The sequence below is a fragment of the Nelusetta ayraudi genome, unplaced genomic scaffold (assembly GCF_046127955.1).
Source record: "Nelusetta ayraudi isolate G7.1 ecotype Tasmania unplaced genomic scaffold, CSIRO-AGI_Nayr_v1 ptg000168l, whole genome shotgun sequence".
NCBI classification, from domain to species: Eukaryota; Metazoa; Chordata; class Actinopteri; order Tetraodontiformes; family Monacanthidae; genus Nelusetta; species Nelusetta ayraudi.
The window spans coordinates 174,066-193,269 of NW_027466218.1; the positions used below are offsets into that span (position 1 = coordinate 174,066).

At 48.6% G+C, this 19,204-nt stretch overlaps 1 protein-coding gene across 9 annotated transcripts in view; it reads right to left on the minus strand.

Annotated features, from left to right (window-relative positions):
* Positions 1-19,204, minus strand: part of kif21b (kinesin family member 21B) — a 51,368-nt gene that overhangs the window by 2,087 nt on the left and 30,077 nt on the right. For 4 of the 9 annotated variants that reach the window (XM_076014159.1, XM_076014158.1, XM_076014167.1 and 1 more), the window contains exons 11-32: positions 18,599-18,829; positions 17,878-18,016; positions 17,640-17,784; positions 17,252-17,440; positions 16,975-17,174; positions 16,785-16,892; positions 16,376-16,692; positions 15,594-15,807; positions 15,223-15,426; positions 15,012-15,113; positions 14,554-14,719; positions 14,377-14,437; positions 14,229-14,277; positions 13,616-13,860; positions 12,932-13,000; positions 12,641-12,751; positions 9,602-9,640; positions 6,283-6,419; positions 5,474-5,654; positions 5,071-5,235; positions 4,597-4,714; positions 4,344-4,514 (exon numbers count right to left, since the gene is read on the minus strand). In XM_076014159.1, the coding sequence (XP_075870274.1) occupies positions 4,344-4,514; positions 4,597-4,714; positions 5,071-5,235; positions 5,474-5,654; positions 6,283-6,419; positions 9,602-9,640; positions 12,641-12,751; positions 12,932-13,000; positions 13,616-13,860; positions 14,229-14,277; positions 14,377-14,437; positions 14,554-14,719; positions 15,012-15,113; positions 15,223-15,426; positions 15,594-15,807; positions 16,376-16,692; positions 16,785-16,892; positions 16,975-17,174; positions 17,252-17,440; positions 17,640-17,784; positions 17,878-18,016; positions 18,599-18,829 (3,361 nt within the window). The remainder of the gene's footprint in view (positions 1-4,343; positions 4,515-4,596; positions 4,715-5,070; positions 5,236-5,473; positions 5,655-6,282; positions 6,420-9,601; positions 9,641-12,640; positions 12,752-12,931; positions 13,001-13,615; positions 13,861-14,228; positions 14,278-14,376; positions 14,438-14,553; positions 14,720-15,011; positions 15,114-15,222; positions 15,427-15,593; positions 15,808-16,375; positions 16,693-16,784; positions 16,893-16,974; positions 17,175-17,251; positions 17,441-17,639; positions 17,785-17,877; positions 18,017-18,598; positions 18,830-19,204) is intronic. The other 5 variants (XM_076014161.1, XM_076014160.1, XM_076014163.1 and 2 more) reach the window with 3 other exon arrangements.

Below are 19,204 nucleotides of genomic sequence, written 5' to 3' on the forward strand. Positions count from 1 at the left end.
AACCCATAATGCATATGAATATGGTTACGGTGGAATATGCAGAAAGAGCTGCGCCGCCGAGCACGAGCTGGGGAAAAGCCCCGACAGGCCTGACACCGTTGAGAAGCTCATTTGCGCTGAAAAAAAACGAGGAAGAAAAAAAAAAACCTAACAGCTGCGAAACAATCGGAAGATGAAATTTTAATTTCACTGATTCGCTTGGCTTTGTTGTCACACATGAAGCTCCCGCTATTCTTTTTTTTTTTTCATCCCGTTTATCTCAAACCAAATGTCAGCGTATTAATTTTGCATAATTGAGGCCTGGATTTATTCCGCATGCATTCACTCACTTCTGTTGTCAGGTGTTTTCACTGCTGCAAACTGGGACTGAAAATAAACCTCCTCAGAGTTTCTCGCAATGATTTGTTTCCGTCAATTGTTTGGAAAAAGGCATTGTTGTAAGTATTTTTTGACAAAGAAAAATTAGCATGCTGAGAATAAAACCACTCACCTGGTCTTTTTTTTTTTTTTTTTTTGCTGTGAACCACAGTCATTATTTTCCGGTAAACAATGTTCTCTTATTTTTTTTTAAATTCCGATGATTCAAAGGTTCTGGTGAATCTCCAGAGCATAAAAGTACAGACCACACATTTTCCAACAACTGTCTCTCATTCTGAGACTAAAACCCACAAAGCGGTGCGACAAATCAACACAGGGCTGCCTTACAATACACAGACAGGAGCAGAGGACAGCAAGTGTGGGTGTGTTTTGTCGTCGTTGTTGTTGTTGTTGTTGTTGTTGTTGTTGTTGTCGTTGCAAACTCATAAAAGGTCCCTTGTCGCACAAAATCTATTTCATGAATATTTTTGCAACAGCATGTGTCTCCAGCCAGCCGGTGAATTCATTAGAAAGGTCTAATTCTTTTTTTTTATTACTCCTTTTGCTTTCTCCAATTTCAGAGAGCGAGTGCTCAAACACAGCTCTGGAAATCAGCCCTTTATGATGTCACAAAAGGGGTCAGGTCAGTCTGGTGTTGGCAGCAGTAGCTTTCTGCTTTTGCTCCAACGAGAAGGGGGCTGATACTCAACAAGACCAACATGCACGGAAAGAAAAGGCTTAAAACTGAAGCCTGGCGAGTCTGCGGCGCAGCCAAAGCTCCCGAACCCCATAAAGCTAAAATTGTTCCGGGAAGGTATGCTGAATTATAATGATAACATCAAGAGGCGATCTCATAACAGCGGCGTGGAGCAATTACAAAATAAATTGCTTCACGTTGCCTCTCATCGCACTCTGGAGCGTATGCGTTTCAACAGCGGGGCCGTAGCAGAAGAGCTTACGGCAGCCACCCGGCGGTCTCTGCCATATATTCTATTATACCCACAGCCCCAATTTCATCCTATTACATAATGGGGGTGTGGGGGGTTGGGGGTGGGGGGGGGGGAACATTCGGGGTGAGTCGAGCTGTGAAATGGGCCGGGGTGGCTGCTCGACAAATGAGGTTAAGTTTGTCTGCGGCAGGACACAGCAGGAGTCCATGACACAAACCTCTTTGGGTCGCCCACTGTTCACGAGACGGCCGCCTGTCAGCGCCAAGCACCCGAGATTCAATATGGAGGCCCAATTATTTCAATGCAGTTGCTCGGCCAGCACATAGAGTGAAAAAGTTTTTGTTTTTCACATTATGCGGCCCATAGAGCCTGCACACTTCACACCATGCCTCTGCAACTCCTATGACGCATCAGGAGGCATCAGGAGGCATCAGCCAATCACAACGAGCTGAGCCACAGCACGTAAACGTTTCTGGCGATTTGTTTTGGATCTGAAACATGAAACAAAAAAATGTTACAAACGTTTGCTTGAAAAAGGTCTGCAGATGTTGGAAGATTTTTGCCTTTTTGGTCTGAAACCTTAAAAGTCAATGACTTCCATCAACCACGTTTCAGGTCAGAGACAGTTTGTTTCTGTATTGCAGTCTAAGGGACAAAATGCTTCCAGAGCTATAAGGGGCGTTTGGCTGCAGTATCTGGAGTGGCCACTAGATAATAATCGCCACGCCACCATATTGCCAGTCCGGTATCCAGAACTTATAATACATCCACAGGCGGGGGGCTGTGAGCCAAATGGAGCTGGTGGTGTGAACAGCCGGAGAACTCGCTACTTAATATGCGTGCGAACGCAGGCGGGCGTGAGTGCGAGTGACTTGGACCCGTCCGCCCACGCGCTGCATTCCAATGCATTATTTACATCCGGAGGAGGATGACGCTCGGGGGGGCGACGCGCCCGCGTGGAGAAAAAGGAAAAAAAAAAAAAAAAAAAATCACCCTCGTCGACTGTGCTCGTCGTACCTGTGGCTGCTGCGGTGCACGCGAGACGCGGCGCAGCACTCTGATGTTGACACAATGCTTTTTCCCGCCAACATTAAACGCCACGACTCTCTTCTCACAGAGTGTCTCCACGGAGCGAGGCAGAGACATGAAGGGAGCGAGTATCCAGAGCACGAGCGCTCAGCTGGGAGAGGAATGAGGCTCGGCGCGAAACCAGCACAATACCATGCGTCCGTGTGTGAGTGTGTGCGTGTGTGTGTCAGCAGCGCGCCTTTAACAAGGATGAAGCCGAAGCTTAAACTCAAGCTAGTTTTTTTATTTTCTGTAAGGGCCTGGGAATAAAGCACGCCATGGCAGAGCAGAGCGTAGGAGGGCAAGACAATACTGTTTAAAAATGAAGGAAGAAAACTACTAAACAACAATCATACTTTTGTTTGCATGCATTAAAGCAGTGCGCTTGTGTGCAGCGTCAATATCAGCGTGGGAGGTGCCCCCAATTATGCACTAGTGACAACAGATTTCCAGAACCGACTCTTTTACCTCTTGTCACAACAGCAAAGTGCAAAACGGAAGATAATGTGTGGCACATAAACCCCCGTTGGAAGGCGCTAACATTAGCTAGCATGCTTGTTCCGTTACATGCTACACAGTTGGTTGGGTAAGGGGAAATCTTGCTTGTGACGCTACATTTCTGAACCATGACGGACTTATGAGGACAGCACACTGCTCTTGTGCACATTTAAAATAGTAGTTATTGAAAGTGTACTAAAGTAATTCACTGCTCCAGCGATGTCAGACTTTAAATGCGAGTTCAGGTTAGCAGAAACGCTGCAGTTAAAGTGGCGGACATCAGCGGGTGCCAAGCAGAAGCTAAATACAGCCTGGTGGAGCTGCCAACACGGCTGTCGCCTCTCAGGCACGTTCCCTTGATCAAAATCTCTCTCTTCCATATTGGAGTCGGAGCAGCAACGATGATTCTCCCACAAGTAGCTCCCCGAGCCGTTTTAATACTGTGTTAGCAGCGCACGCAGAGCCAAGGGCGGCAGCACTCGAGCACAGGAGAGGCTTTAAACTTTGATGTGTGAAATCTACATTCCCATGAATAATAAATCATTCCGACTCTGGTTTTACAGGCAGGCGTCATTGTGGAAGAGTGCGAATTGTGCGGTCGTCTCTCAGACTGCATATCACTGCCTTATCATTGTGATTATTATTAATATTATTATTATGATTATGATTAATACCATCTCATACTACACTGTTTTTTTTTGTGTGCTCATACATGCAGTAGATTGCACAAATATGGGTTGGGAGACCTGGTAAAAAAAAATCAAATGCTCATCGATCTTTCCAGGTCTGAAGGCTAAACAAAGCACATGCCTCCTGTCTTCATGTCCCGTGCCAGATTTCATGATTAAAACTGAAAAAATCTGCATGTTTACGACTAAAAACCGTCCGAGCTGGTGAGGTTGAGCCCTCCTAGTAAACACATTTCCATGATGGCTTCCACTGTCTGATATTTTGCACGTAGGCGGCATGTTTACACCAATTTTTGAAATGGTGTGTGGAAAATACACGTCTTGGAAACACGTCAGATTTGGAAAGAAAAAAACAACAGGCAAGCCGTTTCGAATAAAGGGTCATTGCGCAAAACTGCGATCGGAACGCATTTACGGGATTAATTCACATTTACAGGAGCCGTGACGCATTGATCAGCAGGTACCGGCTCTTGCAGGGGTCATCCTGACTTTTGCTGCCATCTCTTCACAGACATCCCTCTTGCCTGGCCTCAAAAGTACTCCTGCCCTGATACAGTCAGTGCCAAACACACACTTTGTCAGAACAACTTCGCCCCAACGACAACGCAAGCCCTTCAACAACTGTGGTTCATGGACCACAATTTCTATTTGCTGTAAATTGGCAGCAGAAACCCTGTTGGCTGGTGACTTTCCCTTCTGGGCGGTGTCAGACGTGACCTTAGATGTTTTATGCTTTGATGTCAATTTCAACGCGGCCAATTTTTCTGTTTCTGACACATACCTGAGTGAGCTCGCACTGCTCCAAATCCCACTTTTTGATGCCGTTGTCCCTCGAGCCGCTGAACAGCACGTCGCCCTGCACGGCCAGACCCTCCAGGCCGTCGTAGTGTGGCGGCTCAAAGTTGTGGGCGGGGCCTACGTTACCCATAGTTCCCTCGGCCACGTCAAACACCTTGGGAGAAAGAGACAGCGGTCACCGCTGCTGGCACTGCTTTGCACTTGAACTTGAGTAGTTGTGCAGGGGGCGCTGCTACCTTGACATAGTGATCCTTGGAGCCAGTTATAACTTGGTCTTTGCCCAGCAGGGACTGTCGCACTGTCAAGCACATGACTGAGCCAATGTGGCCGGTCAGCTTCCCCATTCCTTGCATCCTACACACACACACACACACACACACACACACACACACACATTCATCAAGGCATGAGGAAAAAAGATCTGTTCATTACTGGCAAGGAATTCGATTTCTGAGGTGTTACTTTCACAGGCTGTCTCGAGTGTAATGTAAAAACTGCTGAGAAACGGCAAGAAAACGCTTTAATACATTATCTTCTCCATTCCTGCATCATTATTTTTTTATTTCTTTTTTTTTTTTGGAGCCTCTCAGCACAAACCGCCTGCTCTAATCCGGTAATTACTCGTCTTCAGAAGCATGAGAAAATTGGGCGGCTAAGGATTTTCTGAGGGACGTGCAGCGAGCGGGCGAGGGACAACGTCGCAGTCGTACCTGTTGAGGTCCCACATGCGGACGGTGTTGCCGGCGGCAGCGTACAGCACCGACCCGGACGGGTTGAGGGCGATCTGGTTGATCTGACACTCGCCCTGCGCAAAGGTGATGGTGCGGGTGGTGGTGCCTGCACACGCGTCACCCGACACCACCTGTCCAGAGGAGCTGATAGAGGGGGAAAAGAAATCGTGAATACGCCGGGGAGACAACACGGAGCTGGCAGGTTCCCCTGTCAGGATCTCTGCCACTTTTCCTGCAGGTTGAAGCTGAGGAGCATCCACAGACGTTGGCAGTCAGGAAGGGCGTCGGCTTGAAGGGATTGTGCACATCTGAACACGTCTAGCGAAGGGAATACAGCGACATTCTTTTGCCCATGTAAAGATTCGACTGGCTGGACACTCACGTCAACGTGCGGACACACTTGGCCGAGTCACGGATGTCCCACACCTTGATGTAGGAGGTGGAGACGGAGAAGAGCAGGCAGGAGGACGGGGAGTATTTGACGGACACCACGTTGTTTGGGTGACCCTTCAGCGTGATGATCTCCTGGCCCGTCACCAGGTTCCACATCTTACAGGTGCGATCTGGAGGAGGGACACGCAAACACATTAGTCCGTTACGTCAACCGAAACAACTCATTCCACGACTACAACTTAATTGCCCAGCAGTGGGAGTACTTCCTCATTAGCCAAGTTTGCCACAAAAGGAAAGAGACGTTTGGAGCCAGGATATAAAAAAAATCTCATTTCTTTAAGCAGGTGTTTATTTTGGCCGAGCAAGGATAAATGCTGGCGCAGTGGGAGAGCAAAGTGAGGTGACACATTTTTTTTTTCACCCTCTTTATTTCTGGAATTGAAATGAATTGGTTTTTTTTTAACGCTTGGTTTAAAAGATAAGCAAGCCTTTTTTTTCTTTTCTATGTTATTTTTCTGAAGGTGAGTTTCACTTCTTTTCCCTTTTCTTGCCGCGGTGCGTAAACGCTGATTTCTTTGGACTTTTATACTGTCATCCGAGCCATCAATCAGCATCTGCAAAGACCAGGCGAGCATGCAGCAGCAGATGCGACGTCAAGCGAGTCCTCGGCAGCAGCAGCAGCAGCAGCAGCAGCGGCAGCAGCAGCAGCAGCAGCAGCTTGACAGGCTTCTTTCTGTGAGTTCTGTGTCTGTGTGTGTCTGTGTGCGTCTGTGTGCGTCTGTGTGCGCCGCCCCGTACCCTTGGATCCGGTGAACAGCAGCTCGTCTGTGGCGTCCACGCACAGCACCGGCTTGGAGTGGCCCTCGGCGACGGAGACGCACTGCAGCGGCGCCGTCCGACCTCCTTTCACGCCGCCGATGGGATTGATCACACCCCTGGAGATCACACACGTCCAGAGTCAAGAGTGGGTCGGCGCTTCTCAAGTAACTTCAGCTGTCTGTCTACATGTGCGCAGGCAGATCACAGCGCATGCACGCAGTGAGGTTTTTTCTGACCACAGTGGAAACACACGTACACACACTTTGTGAGTGTTTTCTACCGTGTGTCTATTTCGCTTTGGCTTTGTCTCTGCGGCCCGAACTTCACTTTCCAAGCCCCTGCTTCCTTTTAGCAGTTTGAACCATCCAATTAAATCACTGGGTGCTCCCACTTTATTCTCCTTGTCTAAGCCCCCGCCCCACACACACACACACACACACACACACACGACACACAAACACACAAAACTGCACACAAGCACCCAAAGCCTGTGTCTCTCTGGCCGAACCTCTTCCTCAAACAGGCCTAAATCTGTGTCCCGCTGACAGGCCGGAGTCCCGGAGCGCCTGGAGAGCAGTCAGCAGAGTGAGACAGAGCAGGCAGAGGGTGAGAGGAAGAGGGAGGAATGTGGGAAAATTGGTCCCTGGAGGGCTTCCTAATAACACCAGTGGTGGTTGGACAGTGTGTGTGTGTGTGTGTGTGAGGGATGTGGGTAGTAAAACATGGAGAGGGCGACAGCCTGAGGACGTGAAGCTGAAGAGAATCTGTGATTACACATAAAACTGGGCTACAGTGTGAGGGAAATACAGATGGGTGCGCGGGGAGATGTGGCCTCGTGCTCTTCTGCTGCCTCCACCTGATCTCCGTGAGAGTCAACACACGCACGCACACACACACGTGCACACACAACACATTGAGCGACAGCCATCCACACGTGTGCATCTGCTTTTGCAAATATTGGAGTAAAAAAAACAAAACAAAAAGAAAACACCAGCAACCCAAATTCCAAAGCCATCAACCGTCATCTGGTGAATAAAGGAAAAATGTTGCATGCACGTCAGATTCCGAATGCTGTGAAAACACAAGAAAAAGTTGCACAAAATAAGATTCAGACAATGATAAAAGGAAAAAAGAAAGAAAAAAGAAAGAAGCCACAACTGGGAATAGCAGCCGGCAACTTAAAAATAAACCACAAGACGACATCCAGAGATGTTTCCTGTCTCCACATGCAGCGTCGGTTCTCAGCTGGAGGCCCCCCCCCCACTACCGTCCCTGCTCAGCAAGCAGGCGAGTCAGATGCAGGTGTTTTTTCAGGGCTTAACCCTCGTAATACCAGCAGCTGCACAGCGAAGGAGCACTCTGCCTTCCTGGTTCCCCGCATATCAAAATTACCCACCGTCATCACCACAGCAACATGCAATCAGTACCTTCAGCTGGCAGGGTTTTTTTTTTGACAACCTACGCTCACCGAGCATTTTATAAGATACAATGTCATCTAACCGGCCAATCACAAGGCAGCGCCTCAACGCATTTAGCGCGGCGACGCCGACTCGCTGAGGTTCAAAGCGAACATCAGAGTGGGGAAGAAAGAGCATTGAAGTGACTTTGAACATGGTGAACATGGTCGGGCTGCTGGTCTGGTCGGCTGAGTGTCTCACAAAGTGCTGATCTACTGGGATTTCCACACGCCACCACCTCCGCCAGTCAGGGCTCTGTCATGTTTATCGAAGGTGCCGCAGCCTTGCTTGCAGCACCGTCATCTGCTGAAAGAGTTAACACACAGCAGAGTTCTTTTAATTGAACAAAGAGAAGTCTCAGCACGTGGGCTGCTTTGAAACCAACTCAGGGCTGAGATAACTCATAAAAAAAATAATAGGGCAACAACTGAGCGTGTCATTTTTATTAAAACCAAGAGCTGAGTCGCCCTGCAGATCTTCTCAGCTCCCTGTTGTGGCTCTCACAGTTCTGATGCAAAAGCAGGGGCAAATTTTACCCTGAAAAGATGTTGATTTTTTTCCGTATTTTTAGACGTAACAATATACACCAGCCGAAGTCTTGGGAGTCACGCGCCGCACGGCCTCGACACGAGCCCTGATGGGAAACCTTTCAACGGCTCCCTCTTTAGAAAGCATCTCACAGCCGCTCTGTTTGTCTCCGGGAGAGTACAAGGGGGCTCGCCGCATATGCGATGGCTCACAATGCGGCACTCCACCGGTCTGAGCGCTGTGCCTGGCTGTTCTATCAGCACCTGTGGAAGATATCGAGGGAGCGCCGTGTTCTGCACTATATAAAGGCCGCTAATGGACGTGGCAGGGCTGAACAACGTGATAGCAGGCAGACTAATGAAAACAAGCAGGGAGGCCGCTGTGTGCTCTCTGCAAAAAAATAATGAAACGAACGAGACACACTGTGTGTGTGCGTGTGTGTGAGTGTGACTTAGATAAATAAATAAACGAAGGAATAAAGATAATTTTTAATATCATCATGTTATGATGTAATTGTAATTTTTTTTTTTTTAATGTTGTTCTAACAGAAACTGAAAGTTGATTATTTTCTTGGTGGGTTTTTTTTTTATATTTTGAGGTCACTCAGTTCTGGGGATTCTGGGTAAAACATTCAGAGTCTCTGGTGCTTTCTGGGAAATTTTGCAGGGATTGGTAAACATCTTCGGCCGGAGGGGGGGACTTTTAAACCGGTGGATTTTAAAATCGACAATTTGCGGCACTTTCGTGGGTTTCATTGGAATATACAGATTAGTTTGATTGACATTCAATCAGTTTGTTTCCAGTTTTGAAGCTACTCTATGCAAACAGGACTTTAGCAATGCAATAAGCAATAAAAACAAGATTATTTACTCCCGTTTATTCTCTCCAAACAATTTCAGAAATACCTCTGGGGGGTGGGGGGGAAGCCAATCACACCCATCCTACTGGTAATTTTCCTTAATAACTCATTGCAACTCAAACTTGGTGGTCCTTGTTTCTATATTTCAAACGAGGACACCCTGGTCCTGTCCACAGCCTTTTGAAAAGCAGCGAGGTTCATTTCAGAAGCACCACACAGACACAAAGAAATGCCAGTCAGGTCAACAAATCTGATTAAAACATCACAGCGAGCTCGCTGCCAGGGAAGGGAAAAAAACAAGGAGGGCTTGGGGGAGGGGGTGGGGGGGGCAGAGAGGCCGGAGAACCGAGAGAGCCGAGTGCAGACGAGATGACACCAGGTGAGTTAACAAACAGGCAAATGGGGGGAAAAAAAAACGAGAGAAGATGGAGAACAGCAGACACAGTTCCTCTACCTGAGCACCTCGGAGAGCGAGGAGTCGCTGTCATCCGACCTGGAGGCAGAAGGGCAGCAGGAGAGGGGGAGGGTGGGGAGAGGAGACGGGGTTAAGCACACTCACAGGAGGGTTACAGGACAAGGGTTAAAGGTTCCAAGGAGCGACCGGAGAAACATTTTCTTAAGATATCAGGCAGGTGAGCAAACAGGAAGGAAGAACCGGGCCAGTCACACAAAGCAGCTTGTCCAGAAGCAGTTTGCTTAGAAAAATGATTTACAAACAGAAAAAGGGAAAGATGCTGCTGGACATGCAGGATTCTGTGACTGGGGGTCTGCAGAGGTTTACTGTAGGTGCACCCAACAGAACATCTAGCATGTTTGGAGGACAGTCTTTCCTTGGAAAGGTCTCTTCTCCAAGCCGCTGATGTTTCAGAAGCGCTTGTTAGCGACAGCTGAACCCACAGTAATAACAGTTAGCTTGGTGGCTAACACCCCGGGTTGAAAAGCAAGGTGAAAGGTTAGCCACATTTTGAGTTTTCCGTGACAAGAACAGGTCAGACTAGGATTACTGGTGAGAAACACTGACACCACATGAGAGCCGTAAAGTGATGGCAGCAAGACCCCAAATACCCAAAAGATGTACGACTCCTGTGATGCCAGTGTCCACACCACAAAGCTATTAGCAGCTCAGTTCAGGATTCAGGTGTGGGGAAATAAATACGAGGGATTACAGAAAGGTGGAAGGGTTGACGGAAGGAAAAAAAAACCCCGGGATGGACAGTCAGTCAAACTCACTGGCGAGCCCGCACAGAGCCGTAGAGGGGAAAAGACCCCGAGCACACCGACACAGCAGCCCTGAAGTAACTCAGAGGGAAAGGCTATTGGGTATAACAGCACGATAAAAGTGTTATTATACTGTAAATATTTTATAGCCTCAGGTTTGTCACAGCGGAAGCCTGCGCTGTACAAATGGCGAAGAGGAAATGATAAAAATAAAATGATTGTGGCAGCGTCTGCGGGGCCACAGCGGTGCTAAAAGGTGATGCAAATACCGCAATTCTTTTGATATTTATTGCCGCCGCCGTGGCCGTTAGCATAATAGCGTCCATTCTTCTTCTGCACTCGTTCTTTTGAAAGCTTTGGAAATTTACTGCCGGTTCAGAGGGAAGCAAATCCCTGGCAGTAATTATAAAAATGGAACAGGGGTTTAAATTGCGAGAGCAAAGTATTGAATCAAGTTGACATATTTTGGGGTTTTGTTGAATATGGGTCACCGATTTTTTTTCATTTCATCAATGTCTGAATTGAGTGCGAGGCAATTAAATATGAAGATTCTTGGAAACTAAGAAAGAGAATGCAGATGCAGGCACAATAACTTCTCTGTGAATTTTAACCAAAAAAATACATATTTTACATCATACATGATGGATTTTCTATCTCAAACTTTCAAAAATCTTCTGTGGAGCATCTCTTTTCCTTTCGCATTACATACTGCTTTTGAAGCTGCTTTATCAATACTTAAACTCCACTCAGGCTTTAAAAAAAAGACTTGGGATAGCATTTAAACTATATAAAAAAGCTTTTATGTGAATGAAAAATAAAACAACAAAAGAACAAAACAGCTAAAGGGTTTAACTCATGACCACAACTCAATCCAATTAAAAGGATTTACGCCACCCACCCAACACTTGACCAAATCATGCTTACTCTGAGCAAACTGCCCATCGCAAAAACCTTGAGAGTAAAATTACGCTTTGTTGAACTGAAAAACAAAACAAAGAGCAGCAGCCTCCTCCTCCTCCTCCTGCAATGAAACATGAAAACAGCTTCCACGCCTGTCGCCAAAAACGCCCGGCGACGGCAGCTGCATGGAGGGACGCCGGGGGTCGACTCATCAACCGACCACTGCTCCAGATGGTGAATACACACGCGCGCACACGGTCAAAACAAAAGAGAAAAAAAAAAACATCCCGGCTAACAACTGCGGATCAATAGAAGTGAAGAAGCAGATTATTCAGAACGCAGAAGTGAAGAACGGCGGAGCGGCGCATCAAGTCGCCTGCTGACATTTGTCTTCCTGGGAAAAGCGGGAATTGACCGTGAGCAGGCAGGCGAAACCGTGTCTGTATAATCGGCTTCTGAAACACCGGACGTCCTGGGGCCTCGTTTGTCAAGGAAAGGTTCCAGGATTCAGTCTCTAATGACGGGATTCGCTGATGAATCCAAAACTGCAACAAAACATTTCTGGGAACACTCGGTGGAGGTTGAATGAACTCAAAAATGTCTTTTCAGTGTGGGATTAATAATGGCATCTTCTCCTTCTTCTTCTTCAAAAATGGGGATGTTCTGATTGTGTACACGGTGAATAACACGGCCCCTGGTCCGCAACGTGCACTGATCAGCAAGTGTTTTGTTCTGTCATTAAATTCTAACAGAAAAAGAGTGTGGAAGACTCAGCACCGTAGCACGGCTACAAAAGCTCCCATTAACCTGAATGAAACTCTCTGACAGAGTTTTCTTTTATAAAAAAAAAAGGATGGAATTCTGCGTGATGAGATTTATTGCTCAGGTATTTTATCGGATCGCGCTACAAATTGCAGCAATGGTTTCATTCTGGCAACCGCTGGTGGCCAGCTACGCATCTTCTATCGGCCAGCGGCTTCACAGCAGCGGACCCGAGACTCCGACCAGCGCCGAGATCTATTGAACAGCTGGACTTTGCGAACAATCGGCTCCTGCCGGAGACGAGCGGCTGTCGATGGCAAAGCCCCCTTTTGTCTCCGAGCGCCAGGAATCCATTTGAGATAAACACCTGGAATATCGTCAATCAAACGGCCACTTCCTCCTGCAAAGGCTTGACCTTTAGCCTATTGACGGGGGGGCGGAGACCTCCGGAGCCAATAAAGGCAGGAGACATAACGAAGGAGAAGGTTCATTCAGCCACAGCGAGTGACTGAATTGATAAAATGAGAGGAGGGTGCAAAACAAAAGGGACAAAAGCTCAGTGTGTGTGCTTGTGTGTGCACTTGTGTGTGCTTGTGTGTGTGTAAACGCTCACTTGTCCAGAGCTGAACCTTGGGTCTGGTTGCTGGTGAGCCTGGAGAAGACGTTCCGGTCGTTCCTGGTCCTCAGCGGAGGAGAGGAAGGCGGAGTGTAGCCATCGGTGGGTCTGGAATCCCAGGGGTGGGTGGAGGAGGAGGTGGGGGAGCAGGGGTGGGGAGGTGAAACGGTGGAGATGGGAGATGAGACGGTTAAAATGCACAGACGGAGACGAGGGAATGAGACCAAAAATGACATTACGTGACGGGCCTGCAGAGAGTGCGACCGCAGCGTCAGTGCGAGTGAGTACCTGTAGGCGCGGTCGTAAGATTTCCTTCTGGTTAGAGGGGAGGTTTCATAGCCACGGGACTGCCTGGGACTGACGCACACAAACACACGCACACACAAAGCATATCTTTGAGGGATACTGAGGGGAATCTGCAAGCGGCTCAGGCTTCCAGCACAGCTAGCAGGGTAAAGCAACATCCAGCTTCCTGCCCCGGGGGAGGGGAGGCAAAAAAAAGAAAATGAGACACATTTCTACTTTTCTCTCCCTGAAGCACCTTTAGGGCCTGGACGATGATGACAGGTGTGCAGCAGACATTTCATTTTACTGAAGAAGTGGAAGACAGTTTGTTGATTCAAGCGATCAAATGTGAGTTATATGGAAAAAACAATTAATAATTGACGAAGGAAGATAATGGCCACATTGGATAATGAGCTTGATGATTATCTCATGATAGTGGATATTAGGCTAGTAGTTATGTAGTACAGAGACACATAGTGATCGGTTAACTAAAATGAATGAAGAAGGGGTTAATTAAAAATAACAATCAGAAAGCCAGTCCAGTAAAGTGGTTTGTAGTGTCAATGGTTAAGTGACCTGATGCATAAACAATTAAACTGCTCCGCCTGGTGAGTTCACCTGGCGGCTCCCCTCCTTCACCTCTCTAACCAGTCCCACTCAAGTCTGTCCTGTAGAGGCTTCACTTACAACGTGTGGCCCCTGACAGGGAGGCTGATGGTGCGTGATGCCCGCTCCCTGTGGTAGGGGTCCCGCAGGGCCAGGCTCAGCCCCAGGCTGGCGGTGGCCAGGCTCAGGCCGTCCTCCTTGATGTCTGTCAGCGACGCCAGAGACTTGGTGATGTGCTGCTGCTTGGCGCTGGCTGACGGGTCCAGGATGGGACCCAGGCACTCGGCCGACACGGCCTTCATCTGAGCTGACAGCCGAGGCTCCATCTGGGGCGTTGGGGAGGAGACGGGAGGGGGATACGGGGGGGGGGGGGCAGTTAGTTCCATGAGAAGAAGCGAGGGCGGGTACAGATATAGAAAATCAAACTGGAGGAGGAAATAATGAAATGAGTGCACGTCATAAAAAGTACAATGTCTGGGACAAAGGGTGAAGGTGACAGAAATACGGCCAATAAAACAATATTGCACAGAGATTCAAAGTAGCAGCTCAAAATCCATAAAAAGCACTGTGAAGGTGAAAGAACAGATTTAACGAGACCCTTTTTAAAAGCTGGGCTGTATTTCACTTTTGTGCTCTTGCTGCCATCTTGTGGCTGGAGTGAGGAGGAGCCATTGCAACTGAAAATGATGCCTACCTTCATTTTGAAATCCTCCTGGCTGTTGGATTCTTTCATGTGAGACACGCTGAAAAGCCAAGGGTGAAGATATGTTTCAGCAGATGTTATTTCAGGGTGAAAACAGGAAACAGTGTTGGGGGGGGGGGGGGGCAGCGTGTCGCCTCACCTGCAGTCAGAGGCCTGGCTGAACTCAGACGGCTCCTCGTCTGTGCTGGTATAGCCATTTTCTGGAAGATCACACCAAAGGTGTGGTGACAACTTCAATACGATGTATTATTTGATCACCGGCCTCTCGTGCAGCATTAAATAGTTCATTCCCTGCTGACAGAAACAGGTGCCACACCTTGTTGTACATTGTGGATGAGAGCCTGCAGCTCTGGGATGTATTCCGCCTTCTCCCGCAGAGCATCGAGGATCATGTGATTGTGGGACGAGCCAATCACGTCCGTCTGCCTCAGCTGGCCCTCCAGGAGGCGGATCTGAGCCTCCTTCTGCGCTACGTGTAGACTCTGTGCACACAGACACACAGAGTCAAACAACTAACAGGAACACATTAAAGGGCCTACATGGGGCCGATTTTCTAAACTTGAGCAAGCTAAAGAAGTAAGAGAGAGGCTTTTCCCAGTTCTAGATAGTTCTCTAAAAGACTGGGGACACATTTCAAGAAAATAAAATGACTGAATTAAGACATCTCAGCACTTTAACACCAGACTTTAAAGTGAATTAAATCTCCCAGAAAGCATTGTGTTTATAGAATCTTTAGTATTCACGTGGGGGGGGGGGTGTTGTGATCAAACTTACTTTATCAATGGAAGCTTTCAGGAAGTGGTCCAGCAGGTGGCGTGCTTCAGCCAGAGAACAGGAGCTGATCACTACTGAGGTGTCAACAGAGTCCAGCTCGTCCTGCAGGGAAATGCAGGAAGTTTGCGTTCAAATCACACGGGTCTTTATTTAGTGTGTGTGTGTGTGTGTGTGGGTGTGTGTGTGCGTGCATGTGTGTGTGTGTTCCTACCTTGGTCTCCTCTATCTGGACGATGGTGGCCTGGCAGTCCGACAGGCTGTCATTGATGTAATCTATGTTGGCGTTCAGCACCTCGATCTCCTCGTTGATTTCCAGGAGGAGGCGGTCCTCTGCCTCTGGCCCCTCCCCATCAGCCATCAGGACCTCCCGCTTGTGCGACAGCGACTCCTGCTGGACGGTCAGCTCCTCTCTTTTCTGGGCTCAGCAAGCACAAAAAATCATTTGAGAAAAATGCATCATTTTATTTCGATTTCCAAAGAACTTTCGGGTCGGAAAATGAAAGTGAAAGTTATTACTGTAGAGAAAAATGCAAAACTTCAAACAGCAATTTCCCCCAAAAAAGGTCAGACGGCCATGCCCACCTTGATGAGGCGATCCATGTCTGCCTCCACATTGGATATGGTCATCCTCTGCATGACGATGTCCATGACGCGGCGCTCCAGGGTCTGCCACTTCTGCCGGGCCGACTTGGAGAAGCTGCTGGTCCTGGCTGCCACTCCCGTGGTGCCCAGGCCGGCCGCCTTACGCTGCAGCTTCTTCCTGTTGCTGGGAAGAGGGGAGGAGAGCGGCGAGCGGCTTTAGGGTGAAGCAGAGCAGAGTCAAGCAGAGTGGAGAGCAGCATGAAGAGCAAGCGTAGTGCGCGGTAAAGCAGAGAGGAGAACACGTTTTAGCCACTAGGGGGCGGCAAATCACCAATTTCTAGCACCACCGCTGCTGAGTCATCTTTTTCACAGATGGAGAATAAATACAGGAAAGGTTGGGATGCTGTTAGTGTTGAACATCAACCACTGCTGCTAAATCCTCCATTGGATCTGAAGTGCCATCAAGAAAGACCTTATGATGAATTCAATATTCAGGTTTTGAATTAAAAATAGCACAGGACTAGCACAAAGGTGAACGCCCAAAAACAACCGCTTGCATTACACAGACTAACCACTAGAGGGCAGTGGGGTAAAGCAAATTTTAATGCTGCAACCTTTTGTGTTGTTGACTGTTTTTAATGTAACTGTGCTGCTGCCCTCTTGGCCAGGTCTCCCTTGTAAAAGAGATCTTTGACCTCAACGGCACTAACTGGTTAAATAAAGGTTAAATAAATAAAAAACTGTGTGGATTTTACTTCAAGTGCACAAGCTGCTCTCCTCACCCGATGACCCGGGTTCCGTCCATGCTGCCCTCGCTCTCCCCCATGTAGCCGAGGCCGTTGTTCTTGTTGTTCCACTGCCTCACCAGGCCGCTCACCGTCCGGCCCGTCTCCGGCTCCGAGCTGCTGGCCGTCGTGCTGGCCGACAGCTCGGCTCCGGAGTCGGTGACAGACGACAGCTGGTTCCATCGGGCCACCCGGCCGGCCACCCGGTCCGACATGGGCTTGGTGAGGCGCCGCAGGGCCGATACCTCCTGCGTCTTCCGCCGCAGCACCAGCTCCTGCTGCCGCTTCTGGGACTCCAGCGCCCGGATCTGGAACTGATGGACCAGAATATGTTTGGCTTTATTGGCTTCATTTTAATTGTCACCGTCAGTGCGAAGCTACAAGCGAGTTTCCCACTGGGTCTGACCTCCTGACGCCGCTGCTCCTTCTTGAGCTGTGCGATCTCTCGGTTCCTCTTGGCTTCCACCATTCTCCTCCTCTGCTGCTCCTCCTTCATCTGCTTCATCAGCGCAACCTGGGAGACAAGAGGACAAGAAGCTTGGTCCTCTGGCTCTTCCTGCAAAAAGAAATTCAATCTTCTAATCCCTTCCCCTTACCTTGGCTTTCTTCATATCGTTGACTTCCAGCTGGAGCTTCTTCAGCTCCCGCTCGTACCTCCCCTGGTTCTTCAGCAGACGGGCGTGCTCCTTCTGCGCCGCCTGCAGCTTCTGCAGGTCTCTGTTCATCTCCTTGAGACGCTTCTCGTACTCCTGCTTGATGCGGTTGGCCTTCTCCTCCGAGAAGTTCTCCATGGACACTGTGCCGGGCCACAAGAAACACCGTCAGACTCGACACCTTTTGTCGACAGCCCTCCCACCCCCCGCGGTGACTCACTGAGGTTCTGCAGGACACGGTCGCGCTCCAGTTGGGTGTCCCGGATCTTGTTCTGAAGCAGGATGAGCTTCTCCTCGTACTGCAGCTTGAGCATCATCAGCCGCCGCTGGCTGTTCTCCAGCTCGTCGATCAGCTTCTGCTTGATCTCAATCTCGCACGTCAGGTCTGCCAAGTCGGCCTGGAAGTTTGCTGGAAGCAGAAGAGTCAAAATAACATTTTGGATTTCTCCTCATTCCATAAAAAAAGTGAACGCATTCATATGCCAAATATTTTTGATAAAGTGATTTAAAAACAGAATCAGCAAACAAAAGACTGACAGTCAGAGGAATCCTGTGATATTTCTGGCTTGATTTCAGCTCCAAGTCACGTCAGCGCGCCACAAACACACCTTTCTCATCAGAGTCGGAGTCGGAGTCCACCAGGCTCTCGTCACTGTCAAACCCCGCCTCCTCCTCCTCCTCCCGGCTCTCTTCCTCATCCTCCCCCTCATCTTCCTCACAGCCGCTCTCCTCCTGCAGCGGGGACATGATGTCCTGCACGCAAGAAGAAAACAAAAATCCCTCAGACCTGTTTGGAATGTGTTTCTAAAGACCCACACCCTCCCTCAATGGCTGATCTCTTCTCACCTCTGTGTAATTGTCGTCTGAATCGAGGTCCTCGTTCTGCGCGTGCTGCCCGTTTTCCCGACTCGCCGTCTGGCCGTTCTCGCCGTTCTCATACGCGTGCAGCTTGACTCGCTTCTTCAGACCTTTCTCCAACTCTGGGCTGCACAGCAGGAAGGTGAAGGTGCAAATTATTGGAAAAAAGGCAATGTAAGAAAAAAAAAAGAAGAATAAAGGATTTGTTTTGCATAATTTCCGACAGTAACTCCCTAACTGTGGATTTCCAACACCGATCTAGCATCGGGGCTGCAGCAGAGCTGCCAAATATTGAACAATCACATCATTAAAATCGTCTACTTTCCCTTTCCGTTGCCCTTTCATCCTTAATGGCATCTTTATCCTTCACCATTTATTTACCATTACATCTCCAACTTTCCATCAGCCACCATCTCCGGCCCATTCCACATAAATTAGCCTGCAAGGGTTCATCAGACTTGACCCCCAGGCTGACAGAATTGTTGCCGTGATGGTGTCAGAGACCACGTTAGCGCTCGCCGCATCATTACATCTAAATGCTAATGGACTCCGGAAGCCTCGGTAGCTCTTCAGTTGGAGGAAATGACAAAGGTAAGAGCAGCATAAGAGGCAACAATGGGCTTAACAGCTGCATCGCGAATGAAAGAGGAGCGAAACATTCAATCTGAATGAAGCCGAGACGTTGAAATCCTCTGAATCTCCTCCGTACCTCATCCTCCTCTGCCTCCTCTCCTTCTTCTTGAGCCTCTCGATGTCCATCTTGGCCCGCCGGAGGACGTCCGTCATCTCGGCCTCCATGGACATGGGGCTCGGCGAGGAGCCGAGGGGGTGGCCGGGGGCGGGGCTGGCGGCGGAGGCCAGGAAGGGCGAACGGGAGGAGAGGCGGGTCACCTGCCGTCGCAGTGACTCGTTCATGGCCTCGCTCTCCAAGAGTTTGGTTCTGGAAAAAAGCGACAGTTCACCCAAGATGTCGTTTTTTTCTGTTTCTACTCATCACGTTGTGGAAGCTGTGGAGACGTTTTCAAATTCCAGCAGCCGTTCTGTGGTTTCATGAGCTGGAAAGAACTCCTGCCAATGAGTAAAAAATTTCAAGGACTACTTTAAAACAAATGTGTATTTCTGGTGTTAAAATATGGAATCCATAAACAATGGAAGAGAAGAGATGTACAAATATTTTTCAGTTATATAAGAGTTATATAAAAGCATGTGATGAAATCACGATTTATGGATTTTGGCTTTGTTTGTTTGTTTATACGTTTCCTTCACCCTGCTCTTTTCCAATCACTTGATTGGAACGAATAAATTAATTTAAAAA